This window comes from Saccopteryx leptura, chromosome 9 (genome assembly GCF_036850995.1).
Source record: "Saccopteryx leptura isolate mSacLep1 chromosome 9, mSacLep1_pri_phased_curated, whole genome shotgun sequence".
In the NCBI taxonomy this organism is placed as follows: domain Eukaryota; kingdom Metazoa; phylum Chordata; class Mammalia; order Chiroptera; family Emballonuridae; genus Saccopteryx; species Saccopteryx leptura.
In genome coordinates, this window is record NC_089511.1 from 10365935 (window position 1) to 10392226 (window position 26292).

Consider the following 26292-nt stretch of genomic DNA (forward strand, 5'->3'; position numbering starts at 1 on the left):
TGCATAGCCGGGACAGCGGACACACAGCCACAAGGCTCCTGCCTGCGCGGGAAAGGCTGGCCGAGGATGGTGACACCCCGGGCCCTGGGGGTCCTGCTTCTCCTGCCCCTTCCGCTCCTGGCCTCAGGTGAGCAGCTGCTCCTCATCCCCTCCTGCCGAGCCCAGGAGACCCAGTGACAGGGACAAGGACAGGGTTGGGAGGGGTGTCCAAGGAGCTCACCCTGAAGGTCTGAGTACCTTCTCTAACCTCGTCCTTGAGTTCGACGTCATCACGATAAGCTCTGGTCCACATGGGCCTCCGATCCCCTCTGCTTCCCCACAATGCCCCGGAGATGGAGGGAGTGTGGAGAGGACTCCCACTCCCCCGCCTGGACTGTGTCTCCTGGCAGGCCTGGCCCTGGGGCACAGGTGGGCCCTAGACCAGCTCTTCTTCTTCAGCTGGCTTCTGAGCTCCTGGGGGAAGGGGCTGGGCCGCTCCCGGGGCTGAGGCCTGGCAGAGGGGCAGGCGGATGGGGCTTGCACTGCCCTCCCCGCCTACACCTCCCACCGGCTCCCCTCTCCCTGTCCCCACAATGGCCTCGTAGTTCTCAGTCACCCAAGCCCAGAACAGGCTCTTCTGCCCCCTTCACTCTCGGCCTTGTCCACAGGGGGCCGTTCTCCAGGGCCTTGTCCTTGCTGTCCCCTCTCCCAGGAACGCCGTCCTCTCGCCCCCACCCAGCTGGCCAGCTCCCCGTCCCCTTCCTGCTGCTCTGGGACGCCTGCAGTGGCCCCTGAGGCAGAGGGGGCGCTCTCTGCTCACTGCTGTCAGCTGGCGCCTTGCTGGCTCCCCAGTGAGTGGCCCGCATGCCTGTCCCCCATGTGTCTGGTCACACGGGGTCGTGTGGCTTTGGGCACGTGGATTAAGCACTTTGAGCTTTAAAGAGCCCTCTCCTTTTCAAATGTTGGGAGATGCAGAGAAGTTCAAAGTTTAGTCTCTACCCCCTCCCCCCCCAAGGAAAAGGTGAAAAATGACAGTGCTGTCCTTCTGGTGGCTTGGGGGGGGAGGGGCGGTGCAGAGCAGGCCATCGGGCAACACCTGATGGATCAATTAACTTAATAAACAATGATGGCTGTCCCATGGTCTCACTGGGCACCCTAAGGACTCTGGGCCCTTCACAAAAGCTGTAATTCACTGGCCAAGTTCACCCTGTGGTGACGTGTGGGCTCTGGTTCAGGGAAAGTGCCAGCCACTGAATGGCGTGAGGGGCCACGGGATGTTTATACCTGAAGGTGAGGCTCCGCCCTTTGTGTGTATTTATGGCTTAGTGCCCATTCGTGAAGCACGATGGTGCCCTCTGCACAATGCCCGGCCTTGTGCGGGTACAGCACGTGTCCCTGCCCTCAGTGGGCTCACAGTCTAGCAGTGATGGGGTAGGGGCTTCAAAGGAATCCAGGGCGGGCCTAGGGGGGGCCCAGCAGGAGGCAGACACACTCTAATACAGGGACACTCTACAAAGGTGTGGGCAGGGCCAGGGGAACCAAGAAGAGGTCACAGGGTAGGGAGGCTGTGGGTACGGAAGAGAAAAGCAGGTCACTGGGGGAGAGCCCTGCGGAGGGGCTGTGTGGGCCGGAGGAGCGGCCAGTGCCGCCCTGCCCTCCTGCCCTGGACCTCCATCCAGCCGCCCCCCATTTGAATCGAGACTGAGGCAGTCCTCAGAGTCCGGCCTCCGGGGCAGAGCGGAATGGTAGATGTGGAGAGACGACCTGCAGGGGGCTGGCACCCTCCACACACAGGCCTGGTTCACGGTCTCCCTGTCTGGGCTAAATGCTTCCAGTGTCCTCCAGAAATAATCACAAAAATGGTATTTCATAATCTTCTCTGCACGATGTTCTTGTTGTCAACATCCTCACACACATGATTGAGATAATACTGAATGGCCGGCCAGGTGGGAGGCTCTTTAACTCCCATCATAGTAGCTGTTCTTTAACCCTCAGCCACATAGTGGGCTCGTATAGAGCGCAGTGTCTCCCCTCGAGTTGATGATTTCCTTCCCTCCCCTCTTCTCCCCTCCTTTCCCCTCATTTTCCCTTCTCATCCCTCCTTCTTTCTTGTCCTCTTTTATTTAAAAAGCAAATGTGGATCGTATTATATGCACGCTCATCTTCTATGTGCTTTTTCCCATTAAACAATGCACCAGTTTAATGCAGACATTAACAATGCTGTTAACGTCTAACAGCAATTTAAAATCTTCTTTCCTTCCTTCCTTCCTTCCTTCCTTCCTTCCTTCCTTCCTTCCTTCCTTCCTTCCTTCCTTCCTTCCTTCCTTCCTTCCTTCCTTCCTTCCTCTTAATAAGTGAGAGGTGGGGAGGCAGAGAGACAGACTCCCACATATGCCCTGACCAGGATCCACCCAGCAAGCCCACAAGGGGGTGATGTTCTGCCCATCTGGGGCATTGCTCTGTTGCTCAGCAATTGAGCTATTTTAGCGCCTGAGGCAGAGGCATGGTGCCATCCTCAGCGCCTGCGGCCAACTTGCTCAAATGAGCCATGGCTGCAGGAGAGGGAAAGGGGGGAGAAGGAGGAGAGGTAGGGAAGCAGATGAGCATTTCTCCTGTGTGCCCTGACCTGGAATCAAACCAGGACTTCCACACATCAGGCCGACGCTCTACTGCTGAGCCAACCAGCCAGGGACTTAAAGTGGCTTTATAACAATGTGTACCCTTGTCACACACAGAGCTCGTCATTATAAAATTCACTCTAAAATGTTATTTTTAACATTACATGTACTCTAACTTTGGTCTGTCAGTATCTTTACCATCTATTTTATTTTTCTCTTTAAAATTAATTAGTTTCTTTCATTGTAAAAGTCATCATGTACATGATTTAAGAAAAAAAAAATCAACCCTGGAGAAGGGAATAAAAAACAAATGTCTCCTTGGCCACCTCAGCCCAGCACTGTACCCCCCCAGAGGAAGCCCCCCAATAGTTCCTGGTGTGCCGGGGGAGGTGAAAATGGACAGATTGTCAAGAACCCCCCTCAAAGTGGGTGAAGGATTTGACACAACGCTGTTCATGGGAAAAGACTTAATGATAGATGCTCAAACCCCTCCTAAGCAAAAAGGAAAGTTCAGTGTCACCTCTCAGATTGGCAAAGATTTGAAAGTTTGGTAAAGTCTAGGATTCAGAGAAATTGAGTATTTCTCATAGTCACGCTTGCTCACTTTGGGAGTCAGTGAGAGCTATAACCCTTGTAGAAGGAAGTTTAATAATACCTAGCAGTTTTTAAAGACACATATGTTTTGACACAGAAATTCCTGTGGTAGAAATATTTTCTATGAATTCTTACCACCAGTTGACAAAGGTGTAAGCAGCATTGTTCAAAATGGAAAAACAACAACCTTAAATGTTCACCAGCAGAGGAGCCATCGAATTAGTGTTGCAACACCCCATGAAATAGCTCGCATATATGTATAAAAAATGACGCCTATACTTGCTGATCCCCTCCATGTAAATTTTGAGATGGTTTACATATAAATATTTGCAAAGAAAATTTCCGGAAAGTTGTGCAATACACTGTTACAGTTGGTGAACTCTGGAGTGTAACTTGGGAGCAGTGGGGACTGTTACTTTTCATTTTATTTTATGTCCTTGGGTAAGGTTTAATTTTTTTTAACACTGTGTATGTATTACATTTGTTGAGCGATAGATAAATATGTAGACACATCTATTCATCCAGCATAAATGCATAAAGATACAAACAGCCAGTTTTCCAAAGAAGTTCTCACCTCCCGGAGTAAACACAACTGGTTTATTGAACACCTGCACTGAGCTATGTTCTCTGTGCTGTGATCGCTAATCCTCCCCAGAACTCGCAAGGGAGGCCTCATTAGCCTCATTTGGCTGATAAGAAGATTGAGCAGCTAGAGACTTGAAATAACTTGTCTGGGGTCACACCGCTCCTAAGTGACCCAAAGCTTCCTCTCCATCCCCTGTACCAGGTGAAAGGGAACTAAACTGAAAGTCATAAGAGCTGGGCTCTCGTCCTGGAGCCATCTTCACCTAGCTGATGACCTTACCCAGTTACCATGCTCAAGGGGTCTCAGTTTGCTGTCTTCCCTACTCACCTCAGGAGATAGCCCTGAGGGTTGTAACGGGAATGAGGGAAACGGAGACCAACTCATCCAAGGGTGATACCGTGAGGCCAGAGTTGCAAAGGCTTTGCAAAATCTCATGTAGAAAAACTGCAAAAAAGCCAGGCAGACTCCCTGGAGGAGGAGGTAAAGGGTGCTACCACTAATATAGTAACCCTTTTATTTACAGAGTCACATACCCAAGTCCTTCATACACACTTTCTCCAAAATATCCCCCTGGCCCGGTAAAATGGGAGTAGTGTCTCCTTTCACTTTGGACCCAAGGCCCAAGGTAGGTAGGAGTCCGGCTCAAGTGCACACAGTGTGGATGGACAGAGCTGGGATTCCAGCCCACACAGCGAGACTCTGGGGTCCTTGCTGCCCCCCCCCCACCCAGCCCATTCACACTCTGCCTTCCTCCCTTAGTTGAGAAGGAGGAGCCAAGGAATGTCTGCCTGGGGCGCATCAATGAGAACCTTTACGGAGACTTCGAACTTGGGGGGACTGCTCAGTGCTTTGCAAAGTGCAGCCAGTCGGGGGATGAAGCCTGTGATCTGAGAAACTTGCAGAGGTAATGGGGCCCCCTGAGCTGGAGCAGGAATCTGGGGTTCCTGCAAGGATGGGGAGGAGGAAAGGGGAGCTATTAGCCCCCATGATCCCAGAAAGTGCTGCTCCCGTCTCTCCCTTCCACCTTCTTGTTTGACACCCACACTCTTTCTGGCCCACCCACTGAGACCCCTTTGACCCAGTGAATACAAAGATAAACCAATTGTCCCTGCCCATTGGGAGTTGTGGAGGGACAGGTACAAACCCAAACGATGATGACTCTAGAGCAGTGGTTCTCAAACTTTTTGAAGTCGGGGCGCATTTAAGATCCTACAAATAATTGTAGGTGCACGATATACAAGCTTCTGAGAAATATGTTATAATAATTAAGTCAAATAATAAAAATAAATAAATAAAGTCCAAGTGTGCTTTAATGGTATAAGAAATAAATACGACAAAATTAAATTTATTCTGACATTATTTTATGTTACATTTTTGAGTTATGCTTTTTAGAATTTGTAAAAAAGAGGAGTTAAAAAATTTTAAAAATGACAAAAAAGTTATCTTTTTATATATATAGATACATTCTTTTTTTTTTTTTTTTTTTGTATTTTTCCGAAGCTGGAAACGGGGAGAGAAAGTCAGACAGACTCCCGCATGCGCCCGACCGGGATCCACCCGGCACGCCCACCAGGGGCGACGCTCTGCCCACCAGGGGGCGATGCTCTGCCCCTCCGGGGCGTCACTATGTTGCAACCAGAGCCACTCTAGCACCTGGGGCAGAGGCCAAGGAGCCATCCCCAGCGCCCGGGCCATCTTTACTCCAATGGAGCCTCGCTGCAGGAGGGGAAGAGAGAGACAGAGAGGAAGGAGAGGGGGAAGGGTGGAGAAGCAGATGGGCGCTTCTCCTATGTGCCCTGGCCGGGAATCGAACCCGGGACCCCTTGCACGCCAGGCCGACGCTCTACCACTGAGCCAACCGGCCAGGGCTTATATAAATACATTCTTAGTAAGATTTAGTAAATTCAGCAGGTCCTGGCGTGAATGTGTTAAGTTTTTTCATTCTTGTGTTTATGAGAAACATGAGCCTGATGTGTCCTAGCGATTTCTTCAATGTTTGGGCATATATTTGAAAGGCAAACTCTCATTTCCTCATCAATACATTGAAGAATTTCTCTCTTTTTACTCTTAATTGTGTTGAGGGTAGAAAATCCTAATTCACATAAAAAGGATGTTGAAAATTGTAGTAAAATGTTCAAAGCTTTTTTAGATATTGTCACATATTCTTCTTTTATAGAAATCTAAAAGGCTTCAAGAGACAATTCCTTATGTTTAATCATCAATCCACGATCAGTGGATATAGCTGCCAGTTCTTCTTCTTCTGTTAATATTAAACCAAAATCACTTGAAACTTCCATGAATGGGTTTCTAATTCAATCGTATTGTTCAGTGTTAAGTGATGAAAAATGCTATAAATTAAATTCTGACTTCAAGTCCTATTTTATTTACACTTAACTTTTGCTCACTTTCAGAATCGAATTCTTCAATATCATGCTTCTTTTTGAAAAATCTATCCATTTTATTTGGGTGTATTTATCTAAAAATAATATAATGATGTGTTAACAAAAAGTGGTATTTCCATAGTGAAATGGTATAATAGAGTAACTATATTTATTTTTATATCTGGACACATGCTGCGAACCAGCACAGCTAGTAATTCCAGGTCCTGAGTGGGAATGGTGTGGAATTAAAAAAATATGGAGTCAGAAGGGCCCTGTAATTGCTGCTGGCAAGAACAAAGCACCCAAAACCCACATCTTGCTTTATTTATAGGGCAAAGTGAGGCCATTAGCAAATCTTAACTTTACACCAAACAAACAATAGAAGAAACTTGCCTCCAGTCTTTCCGGAGAACATGGGGGGTAGTGTAAACAATCCAGCACCACAGCTTAATAGCCTTTTGCAACTTAATTAGGCAAGTGAGGTGGGGGGTTGGGCAGACAGTCAACTTACAGCCAATTCTCCACACCTCTGTCCCCCAAAAATCTAAACTCCAAAAACCCTGTTGGTTTTTTGGTCGCCAACAGGCACATATTTCTCTGGAATACCATGGGGCGCATCTGGAAATCTTCTAGGGTGCACCAGTGAGCCCTGGCACACACTTTGAGAACCATGCTCTAGAGCAGGGGTCCCCAAACTTTTTACACAGGGGGCCAGTTCACTGTCCCTCAGACTGTTGGAGGGCCGGACTATAAAAAAAAACTATGAACAAATCCCTATGCACACTGCACATATCTTATTTTAAAGTAAAAAAACAAAACGGGACAAATACAATATTTAAAATAAAGAACAAGTAAATTTAAATCAACAAACTGACCAGTATTTCAATGGGAACTATGCTCCTCTCACTGACCACCAATGAAAGAAGTGCCCCTTCTGGAAGTGCGGGGGGGGGGGCCAGATAAATGGCCTCAGGGGGCCTCATGCGGCGGGCCGTAGTTTGGGGACCCCTGCTCTAGAGTGTGGTCATACACAAGTGGAGACAAGGTACCAGGTTAGCTCAAAAGAAACAAGTCTGCCAAGGCTTCACAGAGGAGGGATATCATTAAAGGATTTTTAAGATTGCATAGGAGGCCCTGGCCGGTTGGGTCAGTGGTAGAGCGTCGGCCTGGCATGTGGAAGTCCGGGTTCGATTCCGGCCAGGGCACACAGGAGAAGCACCCATCTGCTTCTCCACCCCTCCCCCTCTCCTTCCTCTCTGCCTCTCTCTTCCCCTCCCGAAGCCAAGGCTCCATTGGAGCAAAGATGGCCCAGGCGCTGGAGATGGCTCCATGGCCTCTGTCTCAGGTGCTAGAGGGCTCTGGTCGCAACAGAGCGACGCCCCGGATTGGCAGAGCATCGCCCCCTGGTGGGCGTGCTGGGTGGATCCCGGTCGGGCGCATGCAGGAGTCTGTCTGACTGCCTCCCAGTTTCCAGCTTCAGAAAATTACAAAAAAAAAAAAAAAAGATTGCATAGGAGTTTTCTAGTTGGATTTAAGCAATGTTAGGAGGTACAGGCAGCAGTACTTCAGGGAGTATTAGGGGACTGAAAATTTAAGTAGGGTGCAAAGCATGAAGGGTTGTGTAAGCTACACCAATGTGGGAGGGGGCGGAACAATGATATATTTTACACAGAAGCAGAGCATAGGCAATTTGCATTTTTGAGAGATTGTTCAGGCTCCAGGGAAGGATACAAAGGTGGTGACGCAGGTGAAGCCATGACCAGGTAAGATGGAAGTGCAGTAGTCTGGGTAAGAGTGAGGGATAGACCACCAGCACCACCAACAACAACAATCGGCACTGTGCCCTAGAAAGGAGGGATGGGTTAGAGCAGGGGTAGTCAACCTTTTCATACCTACCGCCCACTTTTGTATCCCTGTTAGTAGTAAAATTTTCTAACCACCCACCGGTTCCACAGTAATGGTGATTTATAAAGTAGGGAAGTAACTTTACTTTATAAAATTTATAAAGCAGAGTTATAGCAAGTTAAAGAATATATATAATAATAATTACTTACCAAGTACTTTATGTTAGATTTTTGCTAAGTTTGGCAGAATAAATCTTTATAAAACAACTTACTATAGTTAAATCTATCTTTTTATTTATACTTTGGTTGCTCCGCTACCGCCCACCCTGAAAGCTGGAACGCCCACTAGTGGGCGGTAGGGACCAGGTTGACTACCACTGGGTTAGAGAGATTGTATGATATAGAATCAATAAGACCAAGAAACCAAGAGCTATTGGATTGAGGGAGAGGAAAGGGCTTAGAATAAAACATCTCTACTTTGATCCTCTCTTTCCCTCCCCTCCCTTCCAATCAAAGTTGCCCATAGCTCTTCTGGGAAACTCATGACAGAATCGCAGTTGTCACTCAGCACATATTTGTTGAAAACATGAGTGGGAAGCCTGTGTTATTAGGTTGAGTGTCAGGACCGCAATCTGATTGAACCACCTCATTTCTGTGGCCTGAATGTCCTCCCATCCCCACCTAAAGCTACTCCAGTGGCTTCTTAGCTCCAGGAAGCTGTTCCCTGTGCTACCGTATGGTGGGGGCAGCACTTTGGGAAAAGCATGGTTTCCGGGATCAGAAGATGTAGATTCTGTTTCTGGCTCTATCACTTAACAGAGTTACCTCCTTTATCGTCACAATCCTAGTGAGGTAGGTTCTGTTATTAACCCATTTTTCAGATAAGAAAAGCAAGGCTCCAAAAAGTTAAATAACTTGGCCATAGTTATCCAGCAGGTAAATAGCAAAGTCAGATATGAACCTCGGTCTAGAAGAAAGCAGTGGGGGAGGTGTATACTGATACAGACTGGGGCCATACTGCCGGTGCTCATAAGTGGCCTTAAACTTTGGGCAGCTTGCATTCCTCTTTCCTTATCTGTCAAATGGAGCTGAAATAACACCTAACTTGTAGAATTATCACAAGCATTGAATACCTAATTCAGACAGGCGAGCTGTTATCATGATCTCATTATCAGTGTGGTCATTTTACTACCATTCCAAAGCCTTCATTCTTTTTTTTTTTTTTTTTTTTTTTTTTTTTTGTATTTTTCTGAAGCTGGAAACGGGGAGAGACAGTCAGACAGACTCCCGCATGTGCTCGACCGGGATCCACCCGGCACGCCCACCAGGGGCGATGCTCTGCCCACCAGGGGGCGATGCTCTGCCCCTCCGGGGCATCGCTCTGCCGCGACCAGAGCCACTCCAGCGCCTGGGGCAGAGGCCAAGGAGCCATCCCCAGCGCCCGGGCCATCTTTGCTCCAATGGAGCCTTGGCTGCGGGAGGGGAAGAGAGAGACAGAGAAGAAGGAGGGGGTGGGGGTGGAGAAGCAAATGGGCGCTTCTCCTATGTGCCCTGGCCGGGAATCGAACCCGGGTCCCCCGCACGCCAGGCCGATGCTCTACCGCTGAGCCAACCGGCCAGGGCCCCAAAGCCTTCATTCTTAATCTCTTTCCCTTACCTTCCTCGTGGTATTGAGATTAAATGAGATAATACATTATAAGTCTTATTAGCAAATAGTAGGATCTCAATAAATTTGAGTGTTCTTTATTGTAATAACTTATTCTAGTTATAAGAGTAATTCATACTCATTACAAAATATTTAGAAAATAGCTTTAGAAGGGAAATAAAAAATTCCTCTTTTTACTCTCCACAGATAACTATTATTTTCATTTTGGTGTATTTTGTTTTAGTATTTTGTGTTTTACATAATATGTAAACCATAACTCATTTATCCATTTTTTCACTGAAGGATGTTTAGGTGGTCTTCAGTTTCTGGCTTATACAAATAGTGGTGCTATGAATATTCCTGTCCATGTCTTTTGGTGAACATGTTTTTCTGTAAGGTGTGCTTCTAGGAGTGCAATTGGTGTCACAGAGTAGACACGTGATTAGCTTTAGCAGAATCCGTCAGTTTTCCAAAGTGCTTTGACCAAATTTCACACCCATGATCAGTATATAGTTAGTTCTAGTTGCTTCACATCCTTGTCAACACTTGGTCTTGTCTGCTTTTTTATTTTAGCCATTCTGGCAGGTGTGTGCTGTAGCACAAATAATTTTCATTCCATTTCCCTGCTAACCATTGAAGTGAAACACCTTTTATATATATATATATTTTTTTTTTTCATTTTTCTGAAGCTGGAAACAGGGAGAGACAGTCAGACAGACTCCCGCATGCGCCCGACCGGGATCCACCCGGCACGCCCACCAGGGGCGACGCTCTGCCCACCAGGGGGCGATGCTCTGCCCATCCTGGGCGTCGCCATATTGCGACCAGAGCCACTCTAGCGCCTGAGGCAGAGGCCACAGAGCCATGCCCAGCGCCTGGGCCATCTTTGCTCCAATGGAGCCTTGGCTGCGGGAGGGGAAGAGAGAGACAGAGAGGAAAGCGCGGCGGAGGGGTGGAGAAGCAAATGGGCACTTCTCCTATGTGCCCTGGCCGGGAATCGAACCCGGGTCCTCCGCACGCTAGGCCAACGCTCTACCGCTGAGCCAACCGGCCAGGGCCCACCTTTTTTTATATTTATTGGACATTGTGATATCCTCTTTGTGAAATGCCTTTTTTAAGTGTTTTTATTGTTGTTTTATGGGGTTGTTTGAACTCTTTTAGTGAGTTTTACAGATTCTTTATATATACTGGATATATGTCTTAGCATATATATATATAACGCAGATATATTCTCCCTAACTGTGTGTGTGGGGGGGTGGCATTTCATTAAAGAGCTAAGTGGAAGCTCCTGGACTGTCTTCTCCTAAGATAGTAAACCAGAAATAAAACTACACCCCTGCAGAGATTAATGCCACCATGAAAGATCTGAAAGACGCAGGGGTGGTAATACCTATCCCAACTCCATTTAACTCAGCAGAAGTCAGGTGGGTCTTGGAGAATGACTGTGGACCATCATTAACTTGATCACACAGTGAGTCCAATTACAGCTGCTGTCTCAGACAAACATGTTTACTTGAATCAATTAACACAGCCCCTGGTCATTGGTATGCAGCTATTACATGTCTGATACTCTTTTCTCCACACCAGTTTTCAGGAACTACCAAATGCAGTTTGTTTTAACTTGGCAGAGCCAACAGTATTCTTTCACAGTGTTTCCTCAGATCTGTGCCAATTCTCCTCATCGCTGTCATAACATAGTCCACAGGGACCGGATTAACCCTGACATTCCACAAGGCATCACTAGCCCACCATATTGACAGCATCGTGCTGATTAGATTTGATGAGCAGGAAAGTGGCACATACTTAAGATGTCCTAGGAAGACATATGTGAACTAGAGGGTGGAAGATAAACCCCACAAGAGTTCAGGGCCCATCACCTAATTGAATATTCTGGGCATTCAGATGTAATGTCAAGATATCTCCTCCAAAGTAAAAGACAAATTGTTGAATATCACACCATTTGCCATGAAAACAAAATAAAACCAAAAAGCAAAAAAACAAAACAGGCACAATGTTTAAAGATATGTATTAGGCAAACATGAACTAAAAGAAATCTGGGTGTCTATAATTAATATCAGACAAGGATATTAATATCAGACAAGAATGCTTAAATGGGTGTCAATGTTGTTTTAGACTGTAAAAATGTGTGATATTTCACAACTACAACATTTTTTTTAAATGCTCTGAGAGCCAGAGCTTTCTCAGTCTGTCCTTGAGAAAGTAAATTGGGCTGTTTTATGAAGCCAAGAAATTTTTTAAGTGCATGAGGTAAAATATATATTATATATTTAGATAATATATTGTATATAATATATTACATATATTATATATTGTATATATTATGTATATATATAAAATAGGATTTACAATTTTATTTGGTAACAACAATCACAGTACTTGTCTGCTTAGATATTTAAAAGGTAAATAAAAGCTATACTCAATTGGTGTAACTCAATCAGTGGGTTTGGACAACGCCACCCCACTGTTTCTGGCTTGATGGTGTTCTAATTGCCTGCTCCACCCAAGTATATTTGCACATATTTGCATGGTTTGCTCTTCATATTGTGCAATATTTTTCCTGTGGTTTCCTTGTCTTTTTTGTTTTTTTGTGTTTTTTTTTTACCTTGGTAATGGTGAGTGTTCAAAAATGATGTCAAAATAAAAGCCTCCTTTTGTCTCCCTGGAAAGCCCTCCATAGCTACCCTTTTCCAACAGCCTTGACCTGACTGAATCTGCTTTTTGCTCCCACTGCTCTCTGAGCCCTAACCCGGGCAGCGCATGTTAGGACCCCAGGTTTAGGAAAAGAAACCCTGGCTCGCACGGAGGTTTCAGTACCACGGAGAGCGCTACGGGCTTCCCTCACCCAAATATTTTAGCTGAGGCAAGAGGGAGCTGCGGTAAAATAAATGCCAATTAATTTCTATGTTCTGTGTGGTTTCGACAACAGCTCGGTTCCCATAAGTCAGTTTCCACACAGTTCGGTCTCCAAAGACTGAATTCCCAGTATGCAGTTAGCACTCAATAAATGTGATGATGTGCTCGCACGCCACACAATTATGATCCCACAGTTTAAAATACTCAGAGGAATTTCTCCAGAGAAGATATACAAAGACCAACAGGCTTATCGAAAGATGCACAGCATCATTTCACATTAGGGAAATACACATAAAACCACTCTGAGATACCACTTTATACTCACTAAGATGGCTGTGATTAAAAACAAAATGAAAAATGAATATTGGCAAGTATATGAAGAAATTGAAATGTACGTTGTTAGCAGGGATGTATCATGGCACAGCCGCTGTGGAAAACAGCTGGACGATTCCTCAAGAAGTTAAACGCAGAATTCCCGTATGACCCAGCAATTTCACTCCTAAGTATATCCCCCAAAGAATTGAAAACAAGTCTTCAAGGCCCTGGCTGGGTAGCTGAGTTGGTTAGTGTTGTCCCGATATGCCAAGGTTGTGGGTTTGATCCTTGGTCAGGGCACATACAAGAATCAACCAGTGAATGCATAAGTAAGTAGAACAACAAATTGATGTTCCAGTTTCTTTCTAAAAATCAATAAAATAAATGAAAATTAAAAATAAAAGTCTAGCAAACGTTTGTATGTGAAGTTCATAGCAACCCTGTTCACAATGGCCCAAACACTGGGAAATAACCCAAATATCCATCAATAGATGAATGGATAAATACAATGTGATGTATCCATACAATGGAATGTTACTCATCCATAAAAACGAATGAAATACTTATACATGTTACAACATAGATGAACCTTGAAAACATGCTAAGTAAATGAAGCCAGGCACAAAGGACCAGGTGTCATATAATTCCATGTATGGGAAGTATCCAGAAGAAGCAAATTTATGGAGGACAGAAGGCAGATTAGCAGCTGCCAAGGTCTAGGGGAAGAGAGACAGGAGTGACTGCCTAATGGGGACAGGGTTTCCTTCTGGGATGATGAATTGTACACTTGAAAGTGGTTAAAATGATTAAAATTTATGTTATATGGATTGTATCAGAAAAAGACAAGAACATGAAATATTAAAGGGGACAGCTGGAATCCCTCGGGACAAGCTTGGATTGTCCCCATGCCCCCCTTCTTTTTCTAGGTGATCCCAGGGCCTTTCCTCTGATATTCTGGGTCACCCCTCCTGCCCCAAGAGCCTGATGACCGTTGCCCAGGGTCTCTCTTCTATCATCCAGGCCGGGGACCAGGAGAGCGGGTAACTCAGCTTGCTTGCAAGGCCCTACATTGCCCCTGACCCCTGACCCCTTGCAGATACTGGCTGGACTACGAGACCCATCTCGTGGAGGGGAGTCTGACAGACACAGTGAACTTACCTTTCCTGAAGACTTCTGTCATGAACTTCAGCACCAACATCTCAGAAGACCTGCACTTCTCTCTGAATCCCTCCGAGGTGAAGAGTGCCCCCATCCTTGTTGGCTGGCTCTGGCCTGTTTTCCTCAGGCATATGTTGCAGAATTCTGAGAGTCATGGTCTGTGTTTGGTGTTCATTAAAACCTCTCTCCCTTGGCCCTGGCCGGTTGGCTCAGCGGTAGAGCGTCGGCCTGGCGTGCGGGGGGACCCGGGTTCGATTCCCGGCCAGGGCACACAGGAGAAGCGCCCATTTGCTTCTCCACCCCCCCACTCCTTCCTCTCTGTCTCTCTCTTCCCCTCCCGCAGCCAAGGCTCCATTGGAGGAAAGATGGCCCGGGCGCTGGGGATGGCTCCTTGGCCTCTGCCCCAGGCGCTAGAGTGGCTCTGGTCCCGGCAGAGCGACGCCCCGGAGGGGCAGAGCATCGCCCCCTGGTGGGCAGAGTGTAGTCCCTGGTGGGCGTGCCAGGTGGATCCCAGTCGGGTGCATGCGGGAGTCTGTCTGACTGTCTCTCCCCGTTTCCAGCTTCAGAAAAATACAAAAAAAAAAAAAAACCTCTCTCCCCTGTGTCCCTTTCGGTAAGGCTCTGCCAACTTGCTGGTGGGTGCCAGTGAGTTAGTTGGATGAGTAGGTGCTGATTACAGATTGTCCAGATTTCTAAGATGAGACGTTTGGAAGATCACTGGGTTGAGCGTGAAGGAACAAGTTCTAGTCCTTGATGCCCCACCACCTCACAAGAGCTAGAATCCCTTCTGCTCTCGGGGCCCGGGAGCCCTATCTGTAATATGAGCTCTCCGGCTCCTCCAAAGTCTGAAGTTCCCATGAGCTCTCCTACCCAGGGGCACATCTGAGACCAGGAAAGCCGCACTTAGTGGTCCTGCAAAGGGCTGACTGGGTGGTCTCTGAATTTACATTAATCTAGACGCAAATTCCAGCCTTGCCCCTTACCAGCTCTTGCAATCTTGGGAAAATTGCTTAACTTTCCTTAGCGTCAGTTTCCCCACCTGGAACGTGATGGTAGTATTGCCCAGTTTCAAGGTTATCGGGGGAGCAGATGCGATCATTCCCAGGGATGCTCGGCATGGCGAGGACACAGGCTCTGTAAGGAACGAAGCCGAGGGCAGAGAGTCAGGCAACAGGCAGGAGGAACCTCCGAGTCTGTCTGCAGAAGGGGAGACAGATGGATGGGCCTTTTGCCCCCTTTATTCGGGCACCCAGTGAGCTGAGCCCTCTGCGTGGGGCGTGCAGTGGCTCCAGAAATCACCCACGTGTCCTGTTGACAAGGGTCCGGCCTGGGAAGAGAAAGCCGGAGCCTTGAGCTCCAGCCCTTCATTCCCCGGCTCCTCTGCCCGTGGGATGCTTTGAGGCAGGACCAGGTGAGACCAGGCTGCAGTCCAGGGAACAGCGAGGCCGGATAATGAACAAGACATGCTGTGCAGTTACCCATGGACGTTATTTTTTTTTTTTTTTTTTTTTTTTCATTTTTCTGAAGCTGGAAACAGGGAGAGACAGTCAGACAGACTCCCGCATGCGCCCGACCGGGATCCACCCGGTACGCCCACCATGGGGCGACGCTCTGCCCACCAGGGGGCGATGCTCTGCCCATCCTGGGCGTTGCCATGTTGCGACCAGAGCCACTCTAGCGCCTGAGGCAGAGGCCACAGAGCCATCCCCAGCGCCTGGGCCATCTTTGCTCCAATGGAGCCTTGGCTGCGGAAGGGGAAGAGAGAGACAGAGAGGAAAGCGCGGCGGAGGGGTGGAGAAGCAAATGGGCGCTTCTCCTGTGTGCCCTGGCCGGGAATCGAACCCGGGTCCTCCGCACGCTAGGCCGACGCTCTACCGCTGAGCCAACCGGTCAGGGCCATGGACGTTATTTTATTATTGGAGCATTCTTAGCTTTTACAGAATTTGTTTTCTGGGAGCAAGGGTGGAAATCACACTCACTGTGAATTCTTGTCCTCCCTCTCTGCCCTCATTATCTCCCTTCCTGATGGCCTTATTCTTTCCGCTTGTTCCTGAGTCAGAAGCCAGACAGTATGGCTGTGACGACCTGGGAGCCACAGGGTTGTCAGGGCCCTGGCCACAGCGCACCACAGCCGAGCCTCCCTCACACGCCTGCCACATGAGCTTGTCCAGAGGTCATCCCTTCACAGCTCACATCCAGCCTTGCAGGTGGCCCTGTGGGCCATTCTCCATATTGGGAAAACTGAGGCTCTGTGAGTGTCGTGATTGTTCAGGGGCTCACAGCCTGGACAGAGCAGAGCTTGGGCTGTGCCCCCAGATGTCCTGTCTCTCAGAGCTAAGGTCCTCAGGTGCTGCCTCCCCCCACCACGTGTGCCTCAGTTTCCCTTGCCCACAGGAGAGTGGCAGGACCTGTGGTGGGGGAAGGGATCCCTGGGTAAAGAAGGAGCCTCTGGGTCTGTGGTTACAGATTCCGGTGCAGGTGACGGAGGACACACATGAGTTCCCTGACCGAGTCCGGCTGCCCCGGAGCCTGTTTGCGTCCCTGCAGGACAGCAGGTCAGCGGTCCGCTTGGCCATAACTGTCCTGGACATCGGGCCGGGGAGTGTCTTCAAGGTGAGGAGGAGCTGGAGGGAGGCTCCGGGCGGCTCTGAGGTCCCCCAGGCAATGTTTGCCCACGTGGAGTCTTCCCCGAGGAACCCGTGGGGATGGTGGTGGGATAAACCTCTGGAGAACATTTCTTAAGCAGCCCACGGTCATCCCAGACCACAGTCTCTAGAGTCTGTGGACTTCAAACTCACACTGGTCACCCACACTCAGGTGTTTGGACTGCAGGCACCAATGCCCTTGGACTTGTATGTGTATCCCAAGTGTACCCGTGACCCTCGTGGGTCCCTGTGCATGTACACACATGCACACCCTTTACTATTCCCTATTCCTGGTGCATGTATAATCCACATGAGCAAGAGTACCCATGCTCTTGCAAGTGTGTCCTATGTGTCCCCAGAGGCTTGTACCTGCTCCCATGCGGGCAGGTGTATGCCTGAGAGCTGGTGTGGTCAAGTGTTTACGTGGTCAGGTGCTCACCCCGTAGACACCTGCTGCCCTCCATTTCCGGGCTGGTGGTCCTCTGGCCCTGCGAGGCAGAGGAGCTGCGGAGGCCAGTGATGGACAGCTGTCAGGTGCATGGCTTTGTGACCAGTTTGCCTGGAGTGCAGGGCTTACCCTAGTCCCGCCCAAACAGGAGACTACAGCAGGGAGGATGTCACCCATGGCCCCTTGGTCCCCTGGTCCCCTGGCCTGGGACTTTGCCCTCCAGGCAGGGACCACAGGTCCCGGAGGCTCCCAGGAACCCCTGCCACGGTTGAGCTGGGACGGCCCCTCTGCAGCCTGGCCTCCCCCATCTCCCCCCACAGGGCTCCCAGGTCAGCCTGGAGAACGACAGCAGGGTGCTGAACAACCGCCTGGTGGGCGTGAGCTTGGGCCGCACGCACGTCACCGGGCTGGCGGAGCCTTTGGAGATCACCTTCTCCCACCAGCGCCAGCCTCCTGTGAGTCCCCCGCCGTGCCTGGCAGTTTCAGGGGCAGACGGGTGGGTGGGCACCTCTGGGCAGCGAACAGATGTGCCCAGGATTCTGCATCGCACGCCCTCCACATCCACCCAGGAGAAGCCATTAGGCCCGCACACACAGTTGTGCCAGGGACACGTGCCCTGTGCACATATGCCCACATGCTACCCGGGACCCCCCACTCCTGTGCTCCCAGAGGCACTCACAAGGCCTGGCACAGCCACACGCATGCACACGGCCCACAGACATGCCACCCGCCCACTCACTGCCTGTCACCACACCCACACTCCTCACCCGTTGATCCAGCAGCCATCAAATGCTGCAGTTCATGTTCCTCCGTGAGCATGGGGTGACCTGGCTTTCTACCTAATGCACACACGCCTGCTACAACAAGGGAGCATGCTGCCCTCGCTCCTCCCTCCCACTTCCTTTTCTTCCCTCCCCCCCCCCCCCCCCCCCCCCCCCCCGCCTCTCCCCTGACTCCCATTGTCTGATTTCAGAACATGACCCTCACCTGTGTATTCTGGGATGTGACTAAAGGTAGGGTCCGGAGGACCTTCTCTGTAAAGGCGGGTGGGGGGGAGGGTATGGGCTCCCTGAGGGGTGCAGGGCCCCTCCTCTCCCTTCCCTCCTCTCCCCTCTGGCCCCTTCTCTTTCTTTATTCCTCCCTGTCCTCCCATATGGTCCCCTCCCCTCCCCTCCAGGATCAACAGGAGACTGGTCTTCAGAGGGCTGCTCCACAGAGCTCAGAGCCAAGGGGACTGTCTGCCGCTGTGACCACCTGACCTTCTTTGCCCTGCTGCTGGTAACAGCCCACCCCCTGGTCCCGGCAGCTCTGGAGTGCCCAGACTCCCGCCCTGGGGAGGGAGCTTCCTGGCAGGGGCCCGAGCCTTTGGGGGTAGGTGGGCCTGGCCTCCGACTGATAGGGTCCTGGTTGGGGGCGTTGCCCACAGAGGCCGATCTTGGACAAGGTCACCGCGCAGGCCCTCACGACAATTTCCCAGGCTGGCTGCGGATCCTCCATGATTTTCCTGGTCTTCACCATTGTCTTCTACACTGTCCTGAGGTGGGTGACCTATCCCTGCTCCCTGCTGTCCTCAAAGGCCGCAGTGGTGCAGGGTTGAAGGCACCCTGGTTGTGCAAACTTATACCGATACTCTCTCCACGCCTTTGTTTCCTCACCTATGCAATGGGGTTAGAAGTTGAAGTGGGTTGGGGCCATTTCAGTTACAAGTGGCAGAAACTCAACGCAAATCGGCTTAAACGAAATAAGAAATGTGTGGGTCACATAACTGAAAAACTTCAGGTACGGTTCGATCCAGGACCACGTCCCCAGGACTTGGTCTCCCCTGCCTCTCATAGCCTTGCTCTCTCCCTCGTCAGTCATGTCAGGCAGCGTCTCCACGCTCAGGGGCCTTGGGCAGCCCCATGCCAGCCCCACAGCCTCTTCGCTGCCCAGACAGTTAATGTTCTAAGCTGAGTTCCAGAATTGAAGTCTTTAAATTTTTTTTTATTTTGAAATAATTGTAGACTAAGAGGAAGTGGTGAAAATAGTACAGAACTCCATGCTTTCTTCATCCAGCCTTCCCCCAAATGACATTTCCTATAACTCTAGTACAATATGAAAACCAGGAAATTGACATTGGTACAGGGACACTAACGAGAACACAGACCTCATTGAGTTTTCACTGTTTTTTACGTGTGTGTGTGTGTGTGTGTGTGTGTGTGTGTCCAAGGCAGTTCTATCCCATGTATATCAGAGTTGAGTATTACTGATCTAACCTGGACCACGTGCCCATGACTGCACAGGTCACTGGTCAAAGGAACAGACTACACTGATTGGCCAGGCCAGGTCATGTGCCTGCTGATGGGTTTGAGCTAACGAAGGGCCAGCCTCACCCAAACTTCATGGCTGAGAGTGGAGAAGGTGCTCCTCAGGGCACCCCGGGGCTGTTTCTGGGAGGAGGAGGAATGAGCACAGCACAGGACAGGTAGGGACAGCAGAGACTCTGCAGCCTGTGTCCACGCTCTCCCGGGCCTGGGCCGTGGCTGAGGGACCCACAGGAACTGCCAGCTTGTCCCGTCCCCTGCGTCCTCACCCATACCTATCCTGGAGCAGCCCTGGGGTCTCCTGACTCTCAGTCCAGGGCCCTCCTACTGACCCCACCCACTCCATCTCAGACCCAACCACGGGTGTAAGTGGTACCACCCCTCCGACCCTCCCCCAAGACCTGGCCTAGGACACCAGCCCACCCCCAACAAGCTGAGCATGACTTGGCGGCTGGCTGCATTGCTGGGCCCTGTGATCTAGCTTGGCGTGCCAGGCGGAATTGCCCCCAGCTCCCAGGGCCGGTGCCTGGCATCTCAGGCGAAGCAGACATCACCCTTCATGCCGCTTCCAAGCAGCCCTGGGCACACTGGGGGAAAGCACTGGCCCGGAGCCTGGAGCCCGTGCTCTGCTCTGTGAGCCCCACTCTGCCTGCCGCCTCCTGTGCCTCAGGCGTCCGTGCCGTCTGTCCACTCGCCCAACCGGGCCATCCAGGCCCCTCTTGCCTCCTGTGCTGGGCCCCAGGTCACAGCGTGGGGAGACAGTGACAAGGGGAAGGTAAACAGCCGGGGTAAGGGGAGTCAGATCTAGCCTCTCCAGAGAGAAACACCCAGGAGAGTGTCGAAGACAGCGCAGGGAAAGGCACTGAGAGCAGAAGGAACAGTAAGGGCAAAGCCTGGGAGGTATGGAAGAGCCGAATGCACCCAGGGAATTGCAAGCTAGGCAGTTTGTATAGCATCGAGCTGGAGTTGAGCGATGAGGCCAGCAGGATCCGGGGGCCACGGGAGGGCTCCTGGCCCCGAGCCTGAGGGCATTCACAGTCTGGCTGTGGCAGAGGTGGCACAGAGGGGGTGGGGTGGAGAGGCCCCTGGGTGCTGTGGCCGCTGGAAGCCTCTCACTGGCCCTTCTCCCCGCAGGCTCTCCCGAAAAAGGTTCAACTCAGAAGATGCTCCCAAGATCCACGTGGCCCTGAGCATTAGCTTGTTTCTCCTGAATCTAACCTTCTTTATCAATGTGGGGCGTGGCCCGAATGGGTCCTCTATTGCCTGCTGGGCCCAGGGGGCCGTCTTCCACTACTTCCTGCTCTGTGTCTTCACCTGGATGGTCCTGGAAGCCTTCCACCTCTACCTGCTCGTCATCAGGGTCTTTAACACCTACTTCGGGCACTACTTCCTGAAGCTGAGCCTCGTGGGCTGGGGTAGGGGCCGCCAGCATGCGCAGAAGGGATGGCTGGCCCTGAAGGGTCAGGGAGGGGAACCGCCTAGGGGGGGAGAGGCGGCTCCCTGTCTCAGGCAGGCTCCAGGTTTGAGGGAAGGGCCGCTGGGGGCGGGGGGTCGTGGAGGAGGACATGCCACAGGAGTGCCAGCCATGCCACGTCTCCTTCTCCCACCCAGGCCTGCCAGCCGTCATGGTCATCGGCACTGGGAGTGCCAACAGCTATGGCCTGTACACTATCCGGGACAAAGAGAACAGGACCACACTGGAGCTGTGAGTGGCGCCTGGGGGAGCAGGAGCGGCGCCAGGTCCCTGGCTGCCCGTATCGAGGTCAGAGGGAGGTGGGGCGGGGAGAGAGCCCCGGGAGGGAGACCGGGTAAATCAAGGCAAAGGATCTTCAGACCCAGCTAGTTTATGACCTGCAGGGGTAAACCGGGGCCAAGAGAGAGGAGATGCAATGAGCGAGGGGTCCAGCGAAGGAGGGGAGAGAACCGGACCAGGAGGCAGAATGTCGTGCTCTAGCCTGGCTTACCACCAGCCCGGGTGGCACTTAGGGACAAATATTTTTAAATGCTCCCCACGCCCACCCCCACCTTGCCATGCCAAATGCTGAGCTGAATTTCAGCCCCCTCAGCCTGCCCAACCATTCCCATCAGCTCTGGTCCGATTAAGGCTCTGCCTCTGAGTTGCTGTGTGACTTTCGGCAAGCCCGTCTTCTCCCTGGGCCTCAGTCTTCTCATCTGTACAATATCTGTGCACGGGGGTGGCTGATAGACATGCTCGTTTGGGCTTTTCACCCCTGCAGTGCAGGGAGTCGTGGGGCAGAGCTGATGCCCTCCCGGGGTGCCTGTCCTTGGTCCTGTCCGCATGGCCTCAAATGCAGGGGCCACAGGGTTCCCGTTAATAGTAACACCAGTGCAGGTGGTGGCCCAGGTGGGGACAGCAGTAGACTGGCAGTCACACAGCCACCTACTGGGCAGCTGCCAGATGTGTGGTTTTACAACAGACACAGAAATCTGGGTGTTTATGCCAAACCTCCTACTTTTTAAAGGGTGGTCATTAAATTTTTTTACAACACGCTGTGGGGCAAACGAAACTTGTCTTTGGGGCCAAATTGACCCTTTTGTACCCACTGGTCTAAAGAGACAGCAGAAGAGAGCTCCTGCCCCAGGAGAGCAGCAATTGATGGGAAGGGATAAGAAAAAGCATCTTTTTGGTCACTTGAAGGTTAGTCAGGGGAGACTTCCCAGGGCTTGCTGGTCAGGGGGTACCTGGCCCAGTCCCAACGGCCACTCATGTCCACCAGGTGCTGGTTCCATGAGAAAACTGGTGTCTCTGCCCTCTACGTCACCGTCCATGGCTACTTCCTCGTCACCTTCCTCTTCAGTACGGTGGTCCTGGGCCTGGTGGCCTGGAAGATCTTCAGTCTGTCAACCGCCAAGGCAGGCAACGAGCAGCGGCAGACCTGGAAGGGGGTCCTCACCGTGCTGGGCCTCTCCAGCCTGGTGGGCGTGACCTGGGGGCTGGCCATCCTCACGCCCCTGGGCCTGTCCACTGTCTATATCTTCGCCCTGTTCAACTCCTTCCAAGGTGAGGCTCCTGGGCCTCGTCTGCACCAGGGGGCGCTGGGAGGTGGGGAGGGAATGCTCACATCAAGGCTGCTGGTCTTACTCACCCAGGGATCTCCCGGGAACCTCGGAGCAGAAAGGCTGGTTGGCCTCATGGGAGCTGACGTCAGGCCAAGGCAAAGCCACCCAAACCAAAGCAGACACTTCCTCCATCTTTTTCCCGGGAGCCACTTGTAGCCTTCTTCTCTCCCCTTCTTCTCTCTGTGGAAACTCCCTCATTCTTCTCTCTCCATCGGCCCCTTCCTACCCACGGCCCCCAAATGGCTGCTCAATAGGGTCACCTCAACCCTATATGATCTAAGTCTAGTGAAAATGTCGGATTCAGTCTCTTCTGCATTCTTAAGAGAACCAAGGATCTGATTGGGCCATCTTAGCCGGGTGTTCCATCTCTGGTCCAATTCGCTGTGAGCAGGAGGGCAAGGTGATGTGATGCGATGGCCACATGACAGGGACAGAGTCTATGAAGAGCTGTGGAAGCAGGAAGGAAGTGACTAGTGGAAAAAATGATTGATACATCTGCTCCCTGCCCCCACGGGGTCCTTCCTCTGATGTCCCAGCGAAGCAGCACGTGCCCAGGGTATGGGTCAAGGTTTCCCTGCATGCACCTGTCCTCTTTGGTCCTCACAGCCCCGTTTCATGCACACGGCTTAAAGCCTCTCAGCCGCCTGTGAGGAGAACACCCCCTACCCAAGCTTTGGCTCAGTCTCATCCCATCCAGGGGAGCCCCTGGGAACCCACTTGTCCTGGATCCAGCAGGTGTAAGTCCACAAACGCAGGGCTGGCCCCCAGTGCCTCATGAAACTGCATGGCATCATGGCCAGGAGCACTGAGGACAGGCAGGCCTGGATGCAAACCCTGCTCCACTCACGACCCCAGCAAGTCACTCAGCTCCTCAGAGCCTGGCATCTGCAGTTGGGATATTCCCACACTTACCTCACCAGATTCCATGATGAGTGACTGAGATAATGTGTTTAGGGAACATAGGAGGCCTCCAGTATGTCTGTGACAATAATATCTCCCCTTATCCTCAGGGGGTGCCTTCCAAGACCCCCCTGGGGGTGCCTGAAACCGTGGACAGTACAGGCCCTATATAGACTATGTCTTTTCCTATACGTGCCTATCGTATAGGAAATAATAAAATTTGATGTACATACAAATTGGGCATGATGAGAAGGTAGCAACAATAACTAAATAATAAAAACAATCATGCCTAACCAGGCAGTGGCACAGTGGATAGAGCTTTGGACTGGGATGCAGAGGACCCAGGTTTGAGACCCCGAGGTCACCAGCTTGAGCACGGGCTCATCTGGTTTGAGCAAAGCTCACCAGCTTGAGCCCAAGGTCGCTGGCTTGAGTAAGGGGTCACTCGGTTTGCTGTAGCCCCATGGTCAAGGCACATATGAAAAAGCAATCAATGAACAACTAAGGTGTTGCAACGAAAAACTAATGATTGATGCTTCTCATCTCTCTCTGTTCCTGTCTGTCTGTCCCTGTCTATCGCTCTCTCTGACTCTGTCCCTGTAAAAAAGTAATAAATAAATAAATAAATAAAACAATCATGACAACATCCAGTAATAAAAGTTATGTGAATGTGCGCTCTCTCTCTCTCTCTCTCTCTCTCTGTCTCTCTCTCTCTTTCAAAATATCTGTTGTACTGCGCTCACCCTTCTTGGGCTGCTGTGAGGTGGCCGAGTGTCTGTGGGATGAGACGAGGTGAGGGGCGGTGAATGACGTAGGCACCGTGATGCGGCGCTAGGCTGCTATTAACCTTCTGACAGCGGGTCAGCAGGACTATAATCCTGGATCACGCAGCCATGGTGATTGACTGCGGGGAAACAGAAACCGCAGAGTGAAACTGCGAATAAGGGGGCTGCTGTATATGTTTTCAAGGACTCCCAGATTCCTATTTGACCCCGGTTCAGTTGTACGTTTTGTTTTTGCCTGAACTTTTACTGCGAGGCTATATATCCCTCCGCTGGGCCAGCCGGGCCGCCCGCTCGCAGGCGGGTCCAGGCTCACCCGGCCCTCTCCTCTCCTCTCCGCAGGTGTCTTCATGTTCTGCTGGTTCCTCGTGCTCTACTTCCCCAGCCAGGGCACCGAGTCCTCTTCCGGCACCGCCCGCATGGAGCAGACCCACACCGTGTCACACGATTAGGGGGCCGTCCCTGCGCTCTAGACTCAGCTCTGACCCACGGTGTGACCTTGGACAGCTCCCGCCTTCCCTCCAGACCTCAGTTTCCATGTTTGTACAATGCGGCTGGGGAGGCGGGGAATGGGGACCAGGTTGGACCACGTGACCTTGAAGGTCTCATCCAGATTCATTTATGTCCTGGGAGTCTGAGGTTCCTACAATCCTCAGTCCTGAGACTCCTACCAGCACAGGGACACCCTCACCCCGGCCGCTATGCCCACCCCCTGCCTTGATAGCCTATCTCTGCCCTCACCCACCTTCTGGTCTCTAGGGCCTGAGCCCAAACAGGGGAGTCTGTTGTTGGCACACCCCTCAAAGGAGCCCCCGCCTCTCCCTTCCTGCCCCTTGTCCCGGCCTCTCCACCCTCTGGCCGCCTATAGTGAGGGCGTCAGCAGGTGCACTCCCCTCAGGCACCAGGGTAGTTGTGAGCTGGGTGTTTGTTTTGGGGGGGTTGGTCCTCCCAGCCCCCCTACCCCTAGTCCCAGCAAGTCCCACCAGTTAGGGAACTGCCAGCCCTCCAGGTGTCTGGGAGTCTGAATTTCAGAGGATGCCACTCAGTGGGTGTGCTGTCACGGTGGGTTGGAGATGCAGGGCTCCACACACTGGAGCCCCACGGGGCCAGGCGGGGAGGGGGCTGGGCTGAGCAGAGAAAGGGAGGAGTTTGCCCCCTGGAATCGGAGCTCCTGCAGAACAGATACTTGGAGGCCCTCACTGACCCGTTCAGCCCAGCCTTGCTGCGTCGAGGGCCCTGAATAAATATTTGCTGGCCTAGTAGGTGGATGTGCGAGTTTGGCACAGCCTGACAGGGCCCTGAGCCAGGGGAGCATCTGAGGCCAGACCCCACTTCCAGTGGCTGGACCTTGTGTGGGCGATCATGTACTGGTTTCCATGGTAGGATACAAAAAGAGACAGAGAATAGAGACCCAGGAAGAGATACAGAGATAGAGAGATAAAGAGAGAGAATTAAGAGACAAGCTGACACAGAGGAAGAAAACAGAGAGAGAGAGAGGGACAGATGCAAAAAGACAGCCCCCCACCCCCACCCCAGCCTGCCCGACCAGGAAGGCAGAGCACTGGGCTTGGTCCCCTCCCCAAACCCACTTCCATATTCATATTCCCATGCTAGGGAATCTCGCCCCCACGCAGCCCCCAGCCTCTCCAGTGGGCTTTGGAGATGGTCAAGCACCTTCTACAGATGAGAAGTTATTATTAGACCCTTTCACAGCCTCGGGGCTGCCAGCCTGCCGCCACCCAGACGCCAAGTCCTGACATGGACGGGACCAGCAGGCAGACTGAAAGACAGGGAGGCCGGGGTCCCTGTTTTAAGCGAGTCACTACGTTCCTGGAAGAGAAATCCTAGGGCGTGGACATTACATTAGTTGCCTCACTTTATTCATTTTTGTGCACACATTTTGTGGGGTTGGAGGCTTATCTTCACAGCCTTGTGTTTGTTACACCGAAGAGCTCAGCCTCCTTACCCCAGTGTCTCAGAGTTACCGGCCGATGCTCTGGGAGCACAGACAGACAACAGTGTCTGAGAGGCCTGGGTTCAAATCCTGGCTCTACTACGTAGGGACTGTGTGACCCGGGCCAAGTCATCGCCTCTCTCTGAGCCTCAGTTTCCCACTCTGTGAAATTGAGATCGAGTCCT

General features: G+C 51.4%; 1 protein-coding gene across 1 annotated transcript; it reads left to right on the plus strand.

Annotated features, from left to right (window-relative positions):
• On the plus strand, positions 1–25862 carry ADGRG3 (adhesion G protein-coupled receptor G3). The gene is made up of 12 exons (XM_066348597.1): positions 1–127; positions 4537–4681; positions 13933–14071; positions 16461–16607; positions 17408–17542; positions 18061–18100; positions 18265–18365; positions 18514–18626; positions 20525–20805; positions 21002–21095; positions 22129–22412; positions 24496–25862. Exons 1-12 carry the CDS (start codon positions 67–69, stop codon positions 24603–24605), a joined length of 1650 nt encoding a protein of 549 aa, XP_066204694.1. The 5' UTR covers positions 1–66; the 3' UTR covers positions 24606–25862.
• The last annotated feature ends 430 nt before the right edge of the window (positions 25863–26292 follow it).